This window comes from Pleurodeles waltl, chromosome 1_1 (genome assembly GCF_031143425.1).
Source record: "Pleurodeles waltl isolate 20211129_DDA chromosome 1_1, aPleWal1.hap1.20221129, whole genome shotgun sequence".
In the NCBI taxonomy this organism is placed as follows: domain Eukaryota; kingdom Metazoa; phylum Chordata; class Amphibia; order Caudata; family Salamandridae; genus Pleurodeles; species Pleurodeles waltl.
In genome coordinates this window covers 156,230,703-156,248,859 of record NC_090436.1, presented here as the reverse complement: position 1 = coordinate 156,248,859, position 18,157 = coordinate 156,230,703, and the positions used below count along the sequence as shown (strand labels likewise).

General features: G+C 42.6%; 1 protein-coding gene and 1 long non-coding RNA gene across 6 annotated transcripts in view; one reads left to right on the top strand and one right to left on the bottom strand.

Moving 5' to 3' along the window:
* The window catches only part of LOC138279921 (uncharacterized), a 78,795-nt gene that overhangs the window by 27,583 nt on the left and 33,055 nt on the right, over positions 1-18,157 (top strand). For both annotated transcript variants that reach the window (XR_011200875.1, XR_011200877.1), the window contains exon 2: positions 9,778-9,818. This is a non-coding gene — a long non-coding RNA (uncharacterized lncRNA). The remainder of the gene's footprint in view (positions 1-9,777; positions 9,819-18,157) is intronic.
* The window catches only part of DCC (DCC netrin 1 receptor), a 1,057,140-nt gene continuing 1,051,653 nt past the window's right edge, over positions 12,671-18,157 (bottom strand). For 3 of the 4 annotated variants that reach the window (XM_069219408.1, XM_069219414.1, XM_069219423.1), the window contains exon 29: positions 12,671-17,770. In XM_069219408.1, coding sequence (XP_069075509.1) covers positions 17,681-17,770 — 90 coding nt within the window. In that variant the 3' untranslated portion in view covers positions 12,671-17,680. The remainder of the gene's footprint in view (positions 17,771-18,157) is intronic. The other variant, XM_069219432.1, reaches the window with a different exon arrangement.

Genomic DNA, 18,157 nt, shown 5'->3' with positions numbered 1-18,157 from the left:
TGATGTTCTGGTAAAGTGTCCCCACGTAAGGATATGTATGTTTCTGTGAATGTCAGAGACACAGTGTACCACTTTTAGCCAGCAACCCTATCTGACTATAGCCTTGGTAAAAGCACAAAGTGAAAAAGAAAAAAAATCTTGCTAAGAACGCAGTGCTTTCCTAGGCAAAAGGAACAGCTAGATAAGAAAATAAAACAGCACCGCAAAAGCTGCTTGTATTTAGAAAAATAAACTGAAGCTGAATAAAATGTAACTAGGCTAGAGTGCACAGCGGAATGCCTAGTTGTTAAATTAACGTGTCTACAACAACGTAACATGGTGGATGTTAGAATGAGGGTTACTGTTTGACTGGGTTGTGAGCCCTGGTCAAGCGGCAACCACAATCCTAGTCAGGGTAAGGCACACACAAACCCTAAATTAACCCCATGGTGGCTTGACTTGGATAAATCAGGCTTAACTTAGAGGTAATATATGAAGGCCCATATTTATACTTTTTGACGCTAAACTGCGCTAACGCAGTTTAGCGTCAAAAAATTTAGCGCCGTCTAACGGCATTCTGAAGCGCCATGCGGGCGCCGTATTTATGGAATGGCGTTAGCCGGCGCTAGCAGACCGGCGCTGCCTGGTGTGCGTGGAAAAAAACCACGTAGACCAGGCAGCGCCGGCGTAGGGGGAAAATGGCGTTAGGGCGTCTTAAAATGGGGCAAGTCAGGTTGAGGCAAAAAAATCGCCTCAACCCGATTTGCGACATTATTTTCGACGCCCAGACGCCATTTAAATGACTCCTGTCTTAGTAAAGACAGGAGTCATGCCCCCTTGCCCAATGGCCATGCCCAGGGGACTTATGTCCCCTGGGCATGGTCATTGGGCATAGTGGCATGTAGGGGGGCACAAATAAGGGCCCCCTATGCCACCCAAAAAAAATTAAAAAATATAAAAAATTATACTTACCTGAACTTACCTGAATGTCCCTGGGGTGGGTCCCTCCATCCTTGGGTGTCCTCCTGGGGTGGGCAGGGGTGGCAGGGGGGTTCCTGGGGGCAGGGGAGGGCACCTGTGGGCTCATTTTGAGCCCACAGGCCCCTTAACGCCTACCCTGACCCAGGCGTTAAATAGTGGCACAAATGCGGGGTTTTTTGACCCGCCACCTCCCGGGCGTGATTTTTGCCCGGGAGTATAAATACGACGCATTTGCGTCGCCGTAATTTTTTTAGACGGGAACGCCTTCCTTGCATCTCATTAACGCAAGGAAGGCGTTCACGCAAAAAAATGACGCTATTTGCCCATACTTTGGCGCTAGACGCGTCTAACGCCAAAGTATAAATATGGCGTTAGTTTTGCGCCGAATTTGCGTCGAAAAAAACGACGCTAATTCGGCGCAAACGGAGTATAAATACGGGCCGAAGTATTTGTGCAACACATCAAACAGTTAAACAGCGAACACAACAGAAAATGATCCCACACCAAAGATCTCATATCAAGTTAGAAACATAGTGCAGAATTGAATAAATAAAACAATAAAAACTCAGCAGAACCAGAATTATGATTTTTCAAAGAATAGATTGTAAAATAGCACCTAAAAGCACAAAGCACCAACCACGGCTATCTGGTCGAGCTGGACCGGGTCAAAGTCAAATGTTCTGGCCGACCACAATGGAATGCACGTCAGATACAGTTCAGAATAGTCTTGCTGAAGGTTTTGTGCAAAGAGTACATTTAACACTAGAAAGGGTTGCAAGGAGCAAGGAGAGCGTCATGGGCCAGAGTTGGTGTGGCACGAAGAGCAGCCTGGGCAACACAGACAGATTGGCTGGAGCTTCCTGGTGGCAGTCCTCCACCGTTGATTGATTCTTGCTTTTGCAAAAATAATAGCTGGTGGCGGCTTGTGCTAAACCTTGGTGTAAAGTGGCCTGGGTCAGGTGTGAGGGCTGTGCTCAGCTTCGCCTCCCATCATGTTAGCAGATGCCTCATCCAAACACACCTAATCCCTCCATTGTGTGAGATTGTCTGGGAGGAGTTCACAAAGTCTAACTGTCAGTTTCACGCCCACTGTGACCCAGACCAGGCTATAGGCACAAAAAGGATAAAGGGAGAAAAATGCTAACATTCTAAAAAGTGCATTTTTTTTTACTGTGATCAAAAACCTCTTGGTGTGGTTTCCCCTGTCCTTTTGGCTCCTGACAGCCTGTTTTGATCCTGTGCTGAACTTCATTTTTGCTGGCTTTAGGAGTCTGGGCACTTTACCACAGCTGATCAGTGCTAAAATGCAACTGCTCTCTGTCTAAATTGGATTGGTCATTGGTTTATCCATGATTGGCATAATTGATTTACTAGTAAGTCCCAAGTAAAGGGCACCAGAGGTGCCCAGGGCCTGTAAATCAAATGCTACTAGTGGCTTGCAGCACTGATTGTGCCACCCACATGAGTATCCCTGTAAATATGTCTCAGACCTGCCACCACAGTGTCGGTGTGGACAGTTTGGAAGTGCCAGTTTCACCTGCCAAGTGTACCCACTTGCCAGGCCCACACCTTCCCTTTTACTACATGAAAGTTACCCCTAAGTTAGGCCCAAGGCAGCTCCATGGGCAGGGAGCAGTGTATTTAAAAGGTAGGGCATGTACTGGTGTGATTTGCATGTCCTGATAGTGAAACACTGCTACATTTGATTTTCACCATTGCAAGGCCTATCTTTGCCATAGGTTAACATGGTGATTGCCTTGAAATATCTTTTAAGTGTAATTTCCCATTGAGAGCAGATAGAGATGCAGAGTTTGGGGTCACAATTTGTGTCAGGATGATTCAATAAATGGTGTAATTTGAAATGTTATGTGTGATATCATCAATGGAGTAATTTAACTAGTAATGAGTTAGCTAATATGTAATGTAAGTAGTGCATGGCTGGGACAACTTAAAGTGAGCTAAGTAAACTATCACTGATGAATGTCAGTGTTTTTTTTGTTTTTTAAATGTAAGATTTATCTACTTTCAACACCTAACTATGAAATCAATTTTAATCAGGGCACAATTTTACAGGCTAAAAAACAACTGGTTTCTTAACCTAATCAGTTTCTTTCATGGTTGGAAAGTCCTGCTAACTAAGACCCATTCTCAGTGATTTAGTGAAAAATTTGATATGTGTCTCTAAAAATTCACCAGTCTTGCTGATTACGAGGAATTCTGGGAAATGTAGTTATTGGGTATTTGTCAGACCTGACAGCCTTAGGGTGATCATTCCCAACTTTCTGTTTGCATCCAACCATGTTTCTGACCCTTTTGTGCTGGTTTTAGGACTCTGAGCACTTTACCACTGCTGACCAGTGCTAAAGTGCATGTGCTCTCTCCCCTAATCATGGAAACATTGGTTCCTACCCAATTGGCATATTTAATTTATTTGTTTGTCCCTAGTTAAGTGCACTAGAGGTGCCCAGGGCCTGTAAATTAAATGTTACTGGTGGGCCTGCAGCACTGATGGTGCCACCCACATAAGTAGCCACTTAGACATGCCTCAGGCCTGCCATTGCAAGGTCTGCATCTGCAGTTTCACTGCCACTTCAACTTGGAATTTAAAACTACTTCCCAAGCCTTAAACTCTCCTTTTTCTACATATGTTACCTCTATTGTAGGCCCTAAGGAACACATAGGGCGGGGTGATATGTAAGTAAAAGGAAGGACATGTACTTATGTGTTTTACATGTCCCACTAGTGTGAGGACTGCTCCTCTCATAGACTAGCATTAGAACTGCCCTTATTTACTTTTAAGTAAGGTAAAAATCTCCACCGAGGAATCCAGCATCGCGTATCCGGAGAAGGGCTCCAGGAGGTCGGATAGGACTGGCAGGTTCGTCCCGCTGAAGAAAATCTTCAAAATAAAGACTAAGTCAGAAGGTAACTTTTTAACCGAGGCCTCCCGCGACCTGTAGCCGAGCAGGGCTCCATCGCGGTCGGCCTGAAAGTTTGACTTTGCCCCGGTCGAGGTGCAACCAGATGACCCGATGACTTAACAACTGCGAGGGGAAGGGTTTTGTGTATTAATAGTGCAACACCACATTTCTGAGGGACGTTGCCTCCTGTATCAGGTGAGGTAGGGCTACAAGTGAACAATGCAGTCCCTACCCAGTCTCTGTGCAGTTTACTAGACTCCTCACTGTCCAGGTGTGTCTCCTGAAGTAAAGCTATATCAGCCTGTTTGGAGTTAAGGTAGGACAGAACTTTTTTCTGTTTGATAAAGTGGGTGAGACCATTTACATTTCACGATATGATCTGCAATGGTTCTGAGGGGGATGGGAGAGGCCCTGCCATCTTGGAGCCCAGTGATACGGATAGAGAAGGGAGGGGGGCAGGGAGGGAGGCTAGGAATGGAGAAGGGAAGGGAGAGAAACACAAAGGATGGACCGAGAGGGCAACTAAACCCTGGTGCTGTCCTCAAGAGCGGAGAGGAGGAAAAAAGAGAGGGAGACAAGAAAGGAAAGGGGGGAAAGGAGAGAATGGGGGAAGATGAAGGAGGAAAGAGAGGAGAGAAAAGGAGTGAAGAGGAAGAAAGAGAGGGAAGGGAGGTAAGGAGAAAGGAGAGAAGAAAAACATAGAAGGAAAGAGAGAGAGAAAAAAAAAGAAGAGAGAGTGGGACAGAGGTCCCGATGATCCTGAACTGTAGTGTAACCTGCGGGTCTAAACCTAAGCCTCCGGAGCCCAATCATACGACCGACGGGCCCCCCGACGGGGGAGGCGACGCGTGCGGGACACCACCACCCCACACTTCCAATGCCCAGGGGGGCAGCAGGAGAGCATGCAGCGGGGGTCAGAGCAACATCGCATGGCAGATTGGATGGAGGGAAGGGAGAGGGTGTGTGCGTGGGAGAAGGGGTGATGCATGGCATGTTGAGAAGGATATCAAGGCCGGACCACAGCAAAACCACAGCGACGAAGACGGAATCACAAAAAAAGGGGGGAGGGGAGGGAGGAAGAGGGCGCAGGGGGGAGGTGGCGATGTGCCGTGGAGAGATGAAGAGTAATTCTCCATCATGCTAAACCAAGTAGCCGAGAGAACTTGAGACATCCAACAGCTGACATACAGAAGCAGGTAAACTTAGAACATCTTGTTAGCGAAAGGGATCAGAGAAGACTTGTGAGCAATGTTAATCGCACAGCAAACAAACCAAATAAGAACTAGTCAACTAAGTGCAGCTGCCATAAGCCAAGTGAGAAAACTGGCCATCTATAAGCGAGATGTCTGTGATATGGTAAAGGCAAGTACTCATCTCTCTGTCATCTCAACTGGAGGGTCGCTGCGGGTTCTCACAGGACTCCGCGTCCTTCCATGACAGTTCACCCATGGGGTATTATGTTTCCATGTCCTCACGTAGGGGTCAAAGTGGGTTTCAGGGGTGAGTGAGACTTGTCTCTATCAGCTATCTGCATGTGCATTGCCACCGTCTGCAGCACTTGACCCCTATCGTCGTAACTCTTTGTGAGTCTCTCCAGGTCCCTCCCCCTGGGGTGAGAGTCAGTAGTGGACTGTCCTGTGTCTTCAGGAGCAGAAGCAGAAGAGGCGACACCCGAAAGCGGCCCCAACGGGTCCGGAGGCCGGGTCAAGGGCACTGTGTCCACAGACTGAATCTGGTGCTGAAGACCATCCAAAAACACTCGTAAGTCCTTGGGTCGTAAAAGTCTTTTGACACTCGGTTTTTGGTGATTCACATCCTGGCTGGTTCAAATAAGCCGTATTTCACATGCACCTGACAGAGGTGGGGTCAAAGGTCCAAGAAGGCTCTCCTACGTTTGCTGGTTTGCTTGGAAAAGTCAGCCACTAGTCTAACCTCCAGTTCATTTAGCTGGAATGGGCAGTGCGTTCTGGCCGCCTGCAATAGTTGACGGGTCTGTACATGGCGCAGCAGGCATGCTATGATTGGGCGAGGACGGTTGGTACTGTTTTGCCATTTGGGACCTAGCCTGTGTACCCTTTGAAATTCCAGGGGGGGGGTCAAAGATAATGCCAGTCAGCTTGGGCAGGGTCTCCCGCAGATAAGAGTGTATGTCTGCACCCTCAACATTTTCCGGGAACCCAAGGAAGCGAATATTGTCTCTAGGGCTCCTGTCCTTCAAGTCAATCAGTTTGCTGCAGAGATATAAGAGTTCCTGGTCTCTGTCCACCCAGGATGCAATGCGTGCTTTCACAGTTGCTACTCACTGTTCTAGAGCCGTAACTTATGTCTGGAAGCCCGCTATGTCCAAACGCATGGATTTCGTCTCCGCCGTCAGAGAGGCCATAGCACTGTCCATACCTTCCAACTTGCGGCCCACTGCCGAGATCTCCTGCAGGATACAGTCCATGGTTGCCTCTGTGTAAATTCTGCCATACTGAGGAGGTGAGGGAGTGCTCTGCCGTGGGCGGGACTCTTTTGGTGGTGCAAGGCTCCAGAGAAGAGCAGTTGCCGGGACGTCTTTCCCGGGTGTTTGCTTGACGTCTGTCTGCTGGGCATCGCACGTTCCTCCGTATAGGTAAGGATCGGGAGGGTATCAGCCCTCAGTGCGGCAGACGCAGGAGGGCGGGTGGGCAATGCAGGAAAAGAATGGAAGAAGGGGGAGAGGTGTGTCGTCTCTCAAACGGTGATCATATCCCCATGATCAGAGAGCGTTCAACGGGGCTTCAGTGATCAATGGAACCAAATCGCAGTCAGTGGGGAGGGTGCTGGGCCCCATCATTCATGGTCCGCTAGGAAGAGGAGCGGCAGGACAAAGCGCCCTCCAATGTGCCAGTGCCGAGAAGGCCAGGAAAGTATTGTTGGCGCTCCAGCCAGATAGTTCAGCGCAGTACGAGGGTGGTGGCTATAGTTGTACTAGGTCCTCGCCCTGCAGTAAACACTGCTGTGGTTGGTGCTTTCCAGACAGTCCGATCAGGGACCCCCTGCATTGCCAACAGGATATAGGATAAGAGACACAGGTTTGCTGTATGATACCGCCTGGTATCGCATCCCCTATGCTCCCCTCCTCACCTTGCAGTCCTCAACGTCCATACACCCGGTGTGTGGCCCTCCTCTGGTGTCGTCAATCATGGGTCGTACCGCAAAGCACCTCTCCCTCTTGCTCTTGGTGCCTCCATGGAGTGTTCATGGCAACCACTTCTCAGGCGCCTTCCCACTCCACCACTGCTCCAGCACGGGCTCTCCAGCAATCACCTGCTGCCGTCCCCCTATCCTTCGTCAGGGTCCAGTCTGTGGGTGCACCAAAGCCGAGGCTCCACACTGCCCCGGGCGTCACCAGCGTTACAGCCCGAGGTGCACCGGCAGGCCCGGACGGCCAAGAAAGAGAGGGCAGGCGAAGACACACAGACGGGTGAGGCCGCGGCCGCGGCCGCAATCCAGGTCTCCCCTCACCCGACAAGCCCGTTGCCGCCATACACGTCCGTATCCAGGGCTTCCCAAGCACCCGGTCACCTGCGCGATCCCAGCTGGGCCCCTAAATCACACGAGGCTGCGGCTTCTCATCTGCTTGAAGGCCGCCAAGCCGCTGCTGTTCCTGCGTCCGCCGATGGCAGTGCCTCCCACGGCTGCCCAAGGGGCCCCCCGGCAGCCATGGTCCTCAGCGTCTATCCGGCGTGCGACTTGCGGCACCTCTGCACATATAAGAGCCATCGGGGAAACATCCTGAACAACTAGGTCTAAACCACTACTTGCCTGAACCACTACTGCTAAACAACTAAAAAGTCTCTACAACTAAGTACTGAACAACTACTGTCTAAACAACAATTGTGCCTGAATAACAATTGCCTGAACAACTAATTTTAAGGTAAGGTTTTCCTTTTAGTTTTTATGGTTTATTAGTTGTTTAGAATATATATATATATTAGTTGTTCAGGCAATTGTTATTCAGATATTCAGACACAATAGTTGTTCAGACAGTAGTTGTTCAGTACTTAGTTGTAGAGACTTTTTAGTTGTTTAGCAGTAGTGGTTTAGGCTATAGTTGTTTAGGACCTAGTTGTTCTGTCACATATTCGAGCCATCGCCCCTGTCCAGAGGCCCGCCACTCCACGGAGCTCGTTCCCTAGGCAGCCATCTCAGCTCGTGGCCAGACCACGCCCCGGTGTTCATATTTTTAAGTTGTTATTCCTCTCAAATACCTTAGCCTTTTTATGTCCCTTTTGACTGGTAGGAAAAACATGATAACATTGCTGCCTTCTCTACAGTCTCCTGTAAAACCCCTTTAGTCAAGAAAGATTAATTCACATCTCATAAATTCTACTTGAAAGTTCTGGATGGTATCATCTGGAGGGCTCAACTGTATATTAGAACATTGCTTGTGCATGGAAGAACAAAGAAGTACCTTGAAGTGAAGTGTAAATCTTTTCTTGTAAGGCAGTAGAACTTATTCTGTAGTGACTGTGCAGCACGGGAAGCTGTTGCAATTATGACCCTCATTATGAGTGCCCACTTAATTCTGATGGGAATTGTAACAACAGTTCTCAATCCAATTAGAAGTAAGAGATCCATAGAAACCCAGCAGGTCTAATTAAATTCATCAGGAGATTTGACACTTAGCAAATAAGGCTTGGATAGACAAATTTATGGCCCTTGATTAACAGAAAGGTGATGGGCAAATTTCCACTAGTGATGTGTTTCTATCTGCTGAATTCAAGAAAGGAAATAATGGTTCCAATGTATTATCTGGGGGGTCTATAGAAAAATGGGGATATATTTAATTGACCCATTTCATTTTCTTACACAATGGCAATGTTCCTCTTTTGTGCGCATAGGTCTTTTGGGGTGTATTGGGGTGTAATTTAATAAACATTTTGATTTTAGGGATATCACATTGCTGAAGATCTTTTTCAGGAAATATTACTGAATATCAGACTATGCTTTTCTAATCCTGACTTCCAAAATGGAACAATTTGGATCTAAAACTGTAATACTGTAAAAGATAAGAACTTTGCACCATCCCCAAGGAAATGCTCTGCTGAAGGCAAACAAAAGTATGGTTGATTAATGTATACACCATGCATTGTCATTAGGTTCCTGGCTTGCATGATGTGTTATTGTCAACGAAACACACCTCATGCTACTATTTGGATGTCAACTCTTGAAGCATGAAGTGGTATAATGTGTGGGCTCATGAGAGTGATCTAGGCAAAGGGCACAAAGATATGTCATGATAAAGCTGCTTGGCTTTTATTTTGATTTAACTGATAAGACTTTGATGAGACTGTAGGCCTCCTATTTTGATTATAATTACTTCTAACAATGCTGAAGGAATACTGAGATTAAATTTATATCTTTCCTACAAGCTTGTATGTGGGTGTTGCTGTTTTAGGATTAGGGCTTGCTGGAGCACAAATTATCACATGGTGTGCAAATTATAACACACTACTTTGCCTATAACACTAACATACTAAATTTATGTGATTAGATGCCCCCATTATATTTCTTTAGGGTAGCCTATTTGTACTACTAGAGATTTCAATAAAAATAAAATTAATTAAACTAATAACCTGAATGAGTGAAAATAGGACTAACAACTGGATTTTACATGTGTATTTTCCTTCTCTAAACTCTGCATGACCCCCATTTTCTTGACCAGCTCGATTTGCTAACGTTAACAAATTCCAAACTGCATTAGCACAGCAGGAATGTTTTTATCATGACTTTTGCATGGCCTTTTCAAGATGCAAACTTCCTATGCTAACAAAGAAAAATATATTTCATATTTATTATTAACTGCTTGACCTTCATTGGAATCTCAAAATTTGATAAACTAATCTAAAATTTGCTTCTTTATGAATAGGCTTCTAGTGTGAAAATGTGTGAGAAAGGAGATGATTCAACGTAAGTAGGCTTACAACTTACATTAATGTTCTTTATTCTTTAGAGACCAGGATAGCTGAGAACATTTCATGATGTTCCATTATGTTTAAAACTTCTACAAATCATATCTTGTCTTTGGAATTCTCGTTGTTTAAAGTTGCCATTTCAATGTAAACCATTTCTGTCTCACGATGTTCTTGCCTGTTTACTGGTCAATTGTACAACTTATCTGAAACATTTGTTATAATTTCATGGCGTATTTTATTATAAAAAGTATCTTAGGGAAAGAATAGGGGAAAGCAAGAGCAAGACTCCGAGTCACTCAGACTCAACAGGGCTACAGACTCTCTCAACTTCCAGACAGACTTGCTTTCTGGCTTAGACCATTTTCTATCTGAGCCAGATACTGGATTCTTAATGAGTGCTGACATTTTATTGGCTAGATTGATTCTCAGATGCTTGTCCCTTTTTGCTATTTTATATTACATTACTTGATATTCCCTGACTAAAATTATTTATTTCTGCTTAGCCTTGTATGCTCTTTTGCGAGGAACCTCTTCAGAAGTTACTTGATTTAAAATTCTAGGTTGGGATTACATTATGGGACACACCTTATGCAATGTTCTGTAACTTGTGTCTGACTAATAAAAGAAAATGATTTAACAAAAACGTATGATTAATAAAACCTTTAAACTCTAACTACAACTGTCATTATTGACTCCTGAGAATTTACTAAGTTTCTGAAAAATATGTATTAATGTTACAATTGCAGTTTCTTTTCTCCTGCTTGTTTCAAAGGTGCCCTCCTGGGTATTTTAAGAGTTGTGAAGTGTTTATAAATTCAGGATTCTCCACACTTCCAGTACCCTGGTTATTCTGCAAACCCCTATAGAAATGATTTCAATTTGTGAATCCACCTCAGATCATATAATTTTGCGCATAGTATTTTTTGCATGTGCACAGTACTTTTGCCTTGACTAGAAAATGATTTATTTAGTTTTTTGTGTGCTGTTATTAACCCAGGAGTCAAGAGTTTAAAATGACGACCTGGTTCACAGTATGGGCATCCATGGACACAAGTGGTGAAAGGCTCCCACCGCCACAAATGGGGCCCAGTAACTTGTGACTGTCTTGGAGCTCCCCAAACAAGATTAATTACAGTCATAATGTAGAGGAATGTTGTGTTTTAAATAGTGAATATAGCGTCATGAACCAGTGCTTAGGCCTATAAAAGTTGTTAAAGTTCACAAGCTCAATGTAACAGCATGAGCCACAGGTGCGGTCTATAACGAGTGAGAGGGCCCAAAGCATGAAACCAGTAATGCTATTAGTACATTACACATACTGGGGTAGAATGTTATAAAATAAACAGGGAGAAACAAAGTGAAAAGGTTTGGCATATTAGAGGAGAAGGTCTAAGCCAGCCATTTGTGGCCATGAGCTACTTTATTGTCTTCAGTTGAGCTCCCCGCATTCCAATGTTCTAATATAGCCTTAGAGCCCGCCGAAGCAGGCTCTACTGTCCCTTAAAGGCCTGCTCCAGTGTTAAAGGCCCAAGCCGAAGGGAGCGCTTCTTTACTTGCCGGTAGAGCCCAACTACGAAGGGCTATAAGGCTATCAGAAAATTCTGCCACTAGAGGACAGAATGTTCTAATAAATAAAACAAAGTCCTCACGCCTGGGGGGATTAGATTTCCCTCAGGCTCCCTGAGGCCTTTGTTCACAGCTATTGCACATAGAACATTGGAATGTTGACGCTCTAGGCTTTTACCAGCCAGTAAAAACCTAGAGCACTCCATTGTCTGCAATGGAGCTCCCAACATTCCAAAGTTCTAATATAGCCTTAGAACCCGCCATAGCGGGCTTTACTGGCTATTAAAGGCCCGCTCCCGCGTTAAAGGCCCGAGCCGGTAGAGCCTGCTATGGCGGGTTCTAAGGCTATTAGAACATTCTGCCATTAGAGGGCAGAATGTTCTCATAAATAAAACAAAGGCTTCATGGAACCAGAGGGGATTAAAATCCCCCCAGGCTCTGTGAGGCTTTGTTCACGCTGTTGCTGTGAACAAAGAAGATTGGAATGTTAGCGCTCCGGGCTTCTACCGGCCAGTAAAAGCCCAGAGCACTCCGTTGTCATCAATGGAGCTACCAACATTCCAATGTTCTAATTGTTACTAGAACATTTGGATTTTGGGAGCCCCACTAAATATAAGAATGTATCAGAGGGCCAACAATTGCTGCTACAGGCTTTCTGCTTCAACATTCCAATGTATTTTTTCTGTTTATCCCTGTTTAAGGTATAGCATACTCCCCTCAGTGGGTGAAATGGTATTCGGGAGAGTGCCTTTATCAACCATTAAAGCTCTTGTGAGCTGATCTGCTATATTAAGTCAGTTGCCACTGAACCTTAAAGCCCTCATGAGCTGTCTGCTACATTATGGTAGTTGTCACTGAACCTATCTGCTGACTCGTGTGTTTCTCACTGTAGATTTCTATAAAGCAATCCTGTCTCAGTTTAGGGGGGGCCTCACTTCATTGCACCAATTTCTGGATTATATGTGATTTCGTGAAAATTGAGGTATTTTTCGCATCCCGTATTTCATTATTCTAGGATGAGTTATTTGCACACTGTAGTATATACACATTTTCCTACACAAAAAAGTTAGCAGATTCGACCTGACGACATTTGTCTGGGAAAATTCAAGAGCGAAAATTACAGCAAAGTCAGGAAATTCAATTTATGTAAAAACCCATATTCGTGCTTTAGGCCTAAAAGTTCAAAACATTTTACAAGTTTAAGTCAAAGCTCACGTTACATAATGATGTTTGAACACGTTTCATGCGGTAGCAGTAAAAAAAACACAACGTAAAACAAAATTTTCGACTTATGTATCAAAATTTTATTTTTTAAACAAAAGAATCCACCATCGGAATAACATTTCTATAAAAAATGAATATGGGACTGTTCTACAGCGCATTACAAAACCCCCATTTTCCACGTTGTAGTATACAAGATTATGTGTAGAAACAGTCATTTTTGTAAACTGTAAGCAAGATTCCTTTCTGTGAACAAATTGTACACTTAAATATTGCAGTTACTAGTCTAATTTGGTTAAAAATGCTAGAGTTTGACAATTTGAAGGAAACTGCTATTTCAGAAAACCTGTTCTCAGACTTTTTGAAGCAGCAAAATCTTCTTTAATAAGGCTTGTTAAAGCTAAAGTCTTTCCATGTCTAAGCAAGGAGCTTAACAATCATATTGTGGGTATTTTAAAATACAAAAGCTTCTTCAGAAATGAACGCCATGGCTTTGTGGATAACTGCAACAATGGATTTATAGTATAAGTCTTCTTGTAGCCAGATAGTGAGAATAATGCTTAGAAAAATATCACACAAAGGCATGGAACACTGCAGCTTCAACAGGCCTTTCCTAGATGTCTGACCAGATAGCTCTTTCATCATAAATTATCTAAAAGGAAACACTCTACATAATAAATTAAATATTACTTATAAAAAAGTACCCCCAATCTCCCCAACATGGTGACAACTCACCGAGATTGAATTGTCAAGTATATTTTACAATAGGAAAAACAGCATTTCCCCTTTCTCTGCAACCACACTTTCTTACACATGGGAACACAGGGACAGAACAGCAAAAAAGAGGCTGGTGAAAGGTTGTCGGTGAAAGAGTAATTCCAATTGATGGGCTCCTGTGAGGATTGATCAATAAAGTAGAAATTGGAATGGATTGTGCTGGGAGTCAGTAGTAAACCTGTGAGTTAGATGCAGCAAAATAAGCAGTATGTTGAGTGGTTCTTGCAATGGAATGGTATAGCGGGACTCTGGCAAATATATTGGGAGTCCTTTCCCTAATGCCTTGTACAGGAAAACAGTGATCAATGGCAATGCTTGAACTGACGAGTCTTAACACTGGGAAACCCTCTCATTAGCAGTCCATTCCTTTACTTTTAATCTAGATTGCTCAACCACACAAAAACCCCATTCACTTGCAAATCACCCTCATATGAAGGGGCGTCCAGACTGAAATGTCAGGCCACCCCCGTGCTGCATAAGACCGCAATCAACCTCAGACGCAATGATTTATCTGCAACAGTGAACTGAAAAATGCAGTATTACCAACTCTTTTAGAGTCTGAAGGTTTGACCAAGTTATAGAGTGGGGGTATCAGAGTTTACACACTTGATTAGTCATTTAGCGTTTATAAACATGCTGGAACACTACTGCATTTGCTGATAGGGATGCATACATTTCTTAATATAATTATAGAAACATAAATGTTCCTCTGAATGTTAACGGAAGAGGTGATGCTTCATTGCAATTAACACTATGAGACCAGTATGAGTTTTAGTTCTTAATATTAAGTCATATAATAACCACTCTAGAGGTCTCTGTGTTGCAGTGTAATATGCTATTCAAATGAGGCTGCTCTCCTAAAGCCAACATTTGGTGTGATGCAAACTGAGTGAGACGTTCATAACATATTTATCAGACCCTGATGAAGTGGATGGAATAAAATACATCATTTTTTAGAATTAGCCACGGAATGGTGTTCTCTCTCATAAACCTTGTAGATTGCTGAGTTACCCGTGGATGGCAGGACATGAAGTTTAAAATCTCGATGATACGGGACCCATGCTGGGTACTATGCACATTTATAAGAATTACAAACACCAGCAGTGCCATGCACCATTTTCATCACTGCCAAGCTAGTGTTGAGACAAATGTTCCTTCCTTCCGATACAAATCCTTAAAAAAGAAGGACCAGTATACTAAACGTAAGACTGCATGTCCCAGCAAATTGTGGGTGGAATTGCACAGATGCCAATTAACAATACAATGGGTTGCAGCAATGAGTGAGTGCACAATCTGCACCCAATTCCGAGATGCAATCCTCACCCCACTGAAATGTGTGACTATGCACAATCTGCATTTAGCTGACCCGTTCTATGTTGTGGAAATAAGAGCTGCACTTATTATTTTTAGCCTTTTTTACCTGGAAATCAACTCTTAATTTATAATCCCATTTTTGGATGAGCTTTTTCCTAAAATGAGATTTCAGGCCCAAATGTAATCAAGATCTTCAGTGAAAATCTTTTAATTTATTATGAATAAGTCTCTTCCAAAGTGAGTATAGCTTTTACCTTTTAACGTGCAATACCAAGGAATAGATAGATGAATATATATGCTTTAACTTCTTTGGACCCTTCCTTACATATAAATAAACTAAATTAGCTGAATGTACAGTTTATCGTTACCAATAATGCCCAGATCACAAGTTGGCCATACAATTTCGATCCCTGTGCAAATATCTGTTTGTACAGGAGTTGAAATTTCAAGTAAAACTAGTAAAATGCACCCAATAATTATGGAGGATGTAATACACTTTTCACTACCACACTTTTCCCAAGATCAATTTTGGCAGTTTAAGATTTTCATAGATTACAGTGGGGAAAATTCCTGGTAATTACCGAGAATGTGGAATGTCGTGTAGTAGGCACAAAACTCCACACCTTTTACTCCATTTCTGAGTTTGAACTCAGGTTAGCAGGTATCTACTGGACCCATCATGTACCTCACTCGGTGGTGTTGGTATTTACTGGGCCTAGTGAAAATGTAATGCCCTTCCACCCTACTTGTTACACTTATCGATAATCTCTATTGCAGGATTTATAAAACAAAACAAAACATTCCAATGCAACACTTGCGATCAGACACAAGAGTAGGATAAGTGAGAGGAGAGAAATGAGAAGTTTGAGTATAGGACGTTGTTTGTAAATAAATGTAAGGTCCATAATTAGCATGTTCAAAATTTACAACACTGAAGTTATAGTAGATATCAAATATATATTTGAAGAAACCATATTCTGTGTCTGTCTTTTATTAATGCCGCCAAACTAGAAAGTAAAAGGGTTTTTGAGTGGCTCTGCAGCACATCAAAAGTGTTCTAATTCCATTAATCTATGTGCTTGAATAATTTCAAAACACAAAAGGGCTAATATGAAATGTGGATATTTCACATATTTGATATGTTGATAGGAATTACATTTGTCTAATTCTTAATTAATTTAATTATGGTGTTTTCAGTAATGACCCTAAACATGACCGTGATTCCCTTTCATTTTTACCTGATCATTTCTTATAATTTCCTTTCTCTGGTTCCCCTTTATTCTGATGTCTCTCTCATTTTTCAGGGCTCTTTATTTCAACAAATTTCATTCATCCTATAATGCAGCACATAATTACTTGCTTAATATTAGTTTGCGAAGAATCTATCCCATCAATGCTCTTTTAAATTATGACCCACTGAAGCTTGAAATGGTAGAGAGAAATGAAGGAAATAATTCAGTCAAATCTTTTTATTGGGGTTTGCAGCTTTATAACTGATAAGTATGCAAATCTATTTCTTAATTTGAGTTGGTGGTTGGCAGTGGGGGCCACCAACACTTATTATTGGGGACCAGCACTTATTTTCCGCATCAGACATTCACTGATAGTAAGAGATAGAAAAACACAAATTACGTATAGAGTGTCTGGAAGCGGATTAAAAAGGCATGAGATGGATTTAAAGCTATAAGACTTGGTATTCTGATGCACCGATATTTAATTGCACTGTCTGTGGGCTCTTTAGCAGAGATTCAGGAACTGGCACTCTTTCTTTTAAAAATTGAGCGCTGTGCAAGGTAGTTTCTTTTAGGCCATGCAGCTGCATACACCTATGGAGATTGAGCTGTAAATGCAAATTCTATGGATGAAAAGTTTGGTGGATCAATGAAGCAGCAATTGTTATAGATATTTGCAGTAGGATTTCAAAAAGACCATCTATCACAAGGGTTGACAAAGGCCATAATTGGATATTTAAGTGGGTAGGTGTGGTGTTTCATGTACTACATTTGGTCATTGAGACATAAGTGGAAGGTTTTTAGTGGGATGAGAATTCCAGCACTTAAAGTTAAAAAGAGAGATTAAATGTGTAGTTACGTTGTGTGTTTGAGTAGCTGTATGTATCTTAATGGGCAAACACGTTTGATGCATTTTAAATTGCAAGTGCTATCTCTGATACCACAATCTGGTTCCTCAGCTTCTGTTGAACAAGTCAATCAATATTCGTGTAGATGATCCTGAAACCATTTTGATCATTTCATTATAGCAGAGAATTAGAGTTCAAAGGTTTCAAAACATACTTATGAGTAATTATAGTAGTTCAGGTTGAAAGGGCAGGACACAGTGTTATTTGGCGAAATTTGTCTCTTTTTTGAATCTGTGTCTAAAGTAGGCCAAATGGATGATTTTGTCCTCATTGTTTTCTTACTCAACACAAGCATGGTTATAATTACTCTGGACACAAAGACATACTTCATGTTTGTGCTGCTGAGATTGTTTTCAAATATTTGAATCACTATATAATAAAAAATGATGTTTTCCTGGGCCTTATTCACAAGGTTTGAAATCCAGGAAAGATATGAAAATTTGGGTCTTTTGAAATGATCGGCAGGTTTTTTGTGACTTAGCTTCAGAAGTGTCCTCCAGAAAGCCGAATTGGAAATTGTAGTTGCAATTGATTTTATACTGGATTCCTTGGACAGAAAGTGAGCAATGACACAAAGTGTCCTCAAAATTTCCAAGCTCCCACAGTGAAAGGAATATTCGATCATGTACGGCAGTATCATATTTGTATTTTTCAGCGAAAACTATTCTCCACGATTTAGCATTGAAAGACTCAATAGAAAACGTTGTAATGTAAAGTCATTGGCACTGATGAAGGGTCTCTTTTAAGACATGGTCACTTGCGGTGACTGTGTAATTCGGGTGTGCTGCGGTGTTCCCCTGTCACTTAATCTACGTAGTCAGCATCATCCTCAGAAGCGTCTAGAAAGCAGAGCCTGTGATAGCATTCAATTGCTTCATTAAACCCTCCAAGCTTGCCATCTGTTCGCTCAGGTCATCTTGTTCATATACCTGTAAAAAAAAAAATCTTGCATTAGCATAGTGCATTGTAATCAGCAAATGTATAGCAGTCAAAGGTAACACCACCTATTTCGGTCTCTGGGCTTCGCATTCACACAAATAACCACTTGTGAAATAATAGCTAGGAAAGATGATGGCAGTGTTATACTTAGAAAAAAAACCAAACAATATTATTCAATGCAGGGTTTGTTAATTAATGAGTGAGGGGTTCACTGAACATTTTAATTCCTTTCAGATGTATGAAGGGACAAAATGCATTTGACAACACCTCTTTAGTAAGTGTTTTGTTTTCTGACTGCAAGCCCGAAACAATAGCACATTCGAGTGATAACTTAGGCAAAATGAAACCCTTTGCTAATTTTAGATTCTACTAGAATA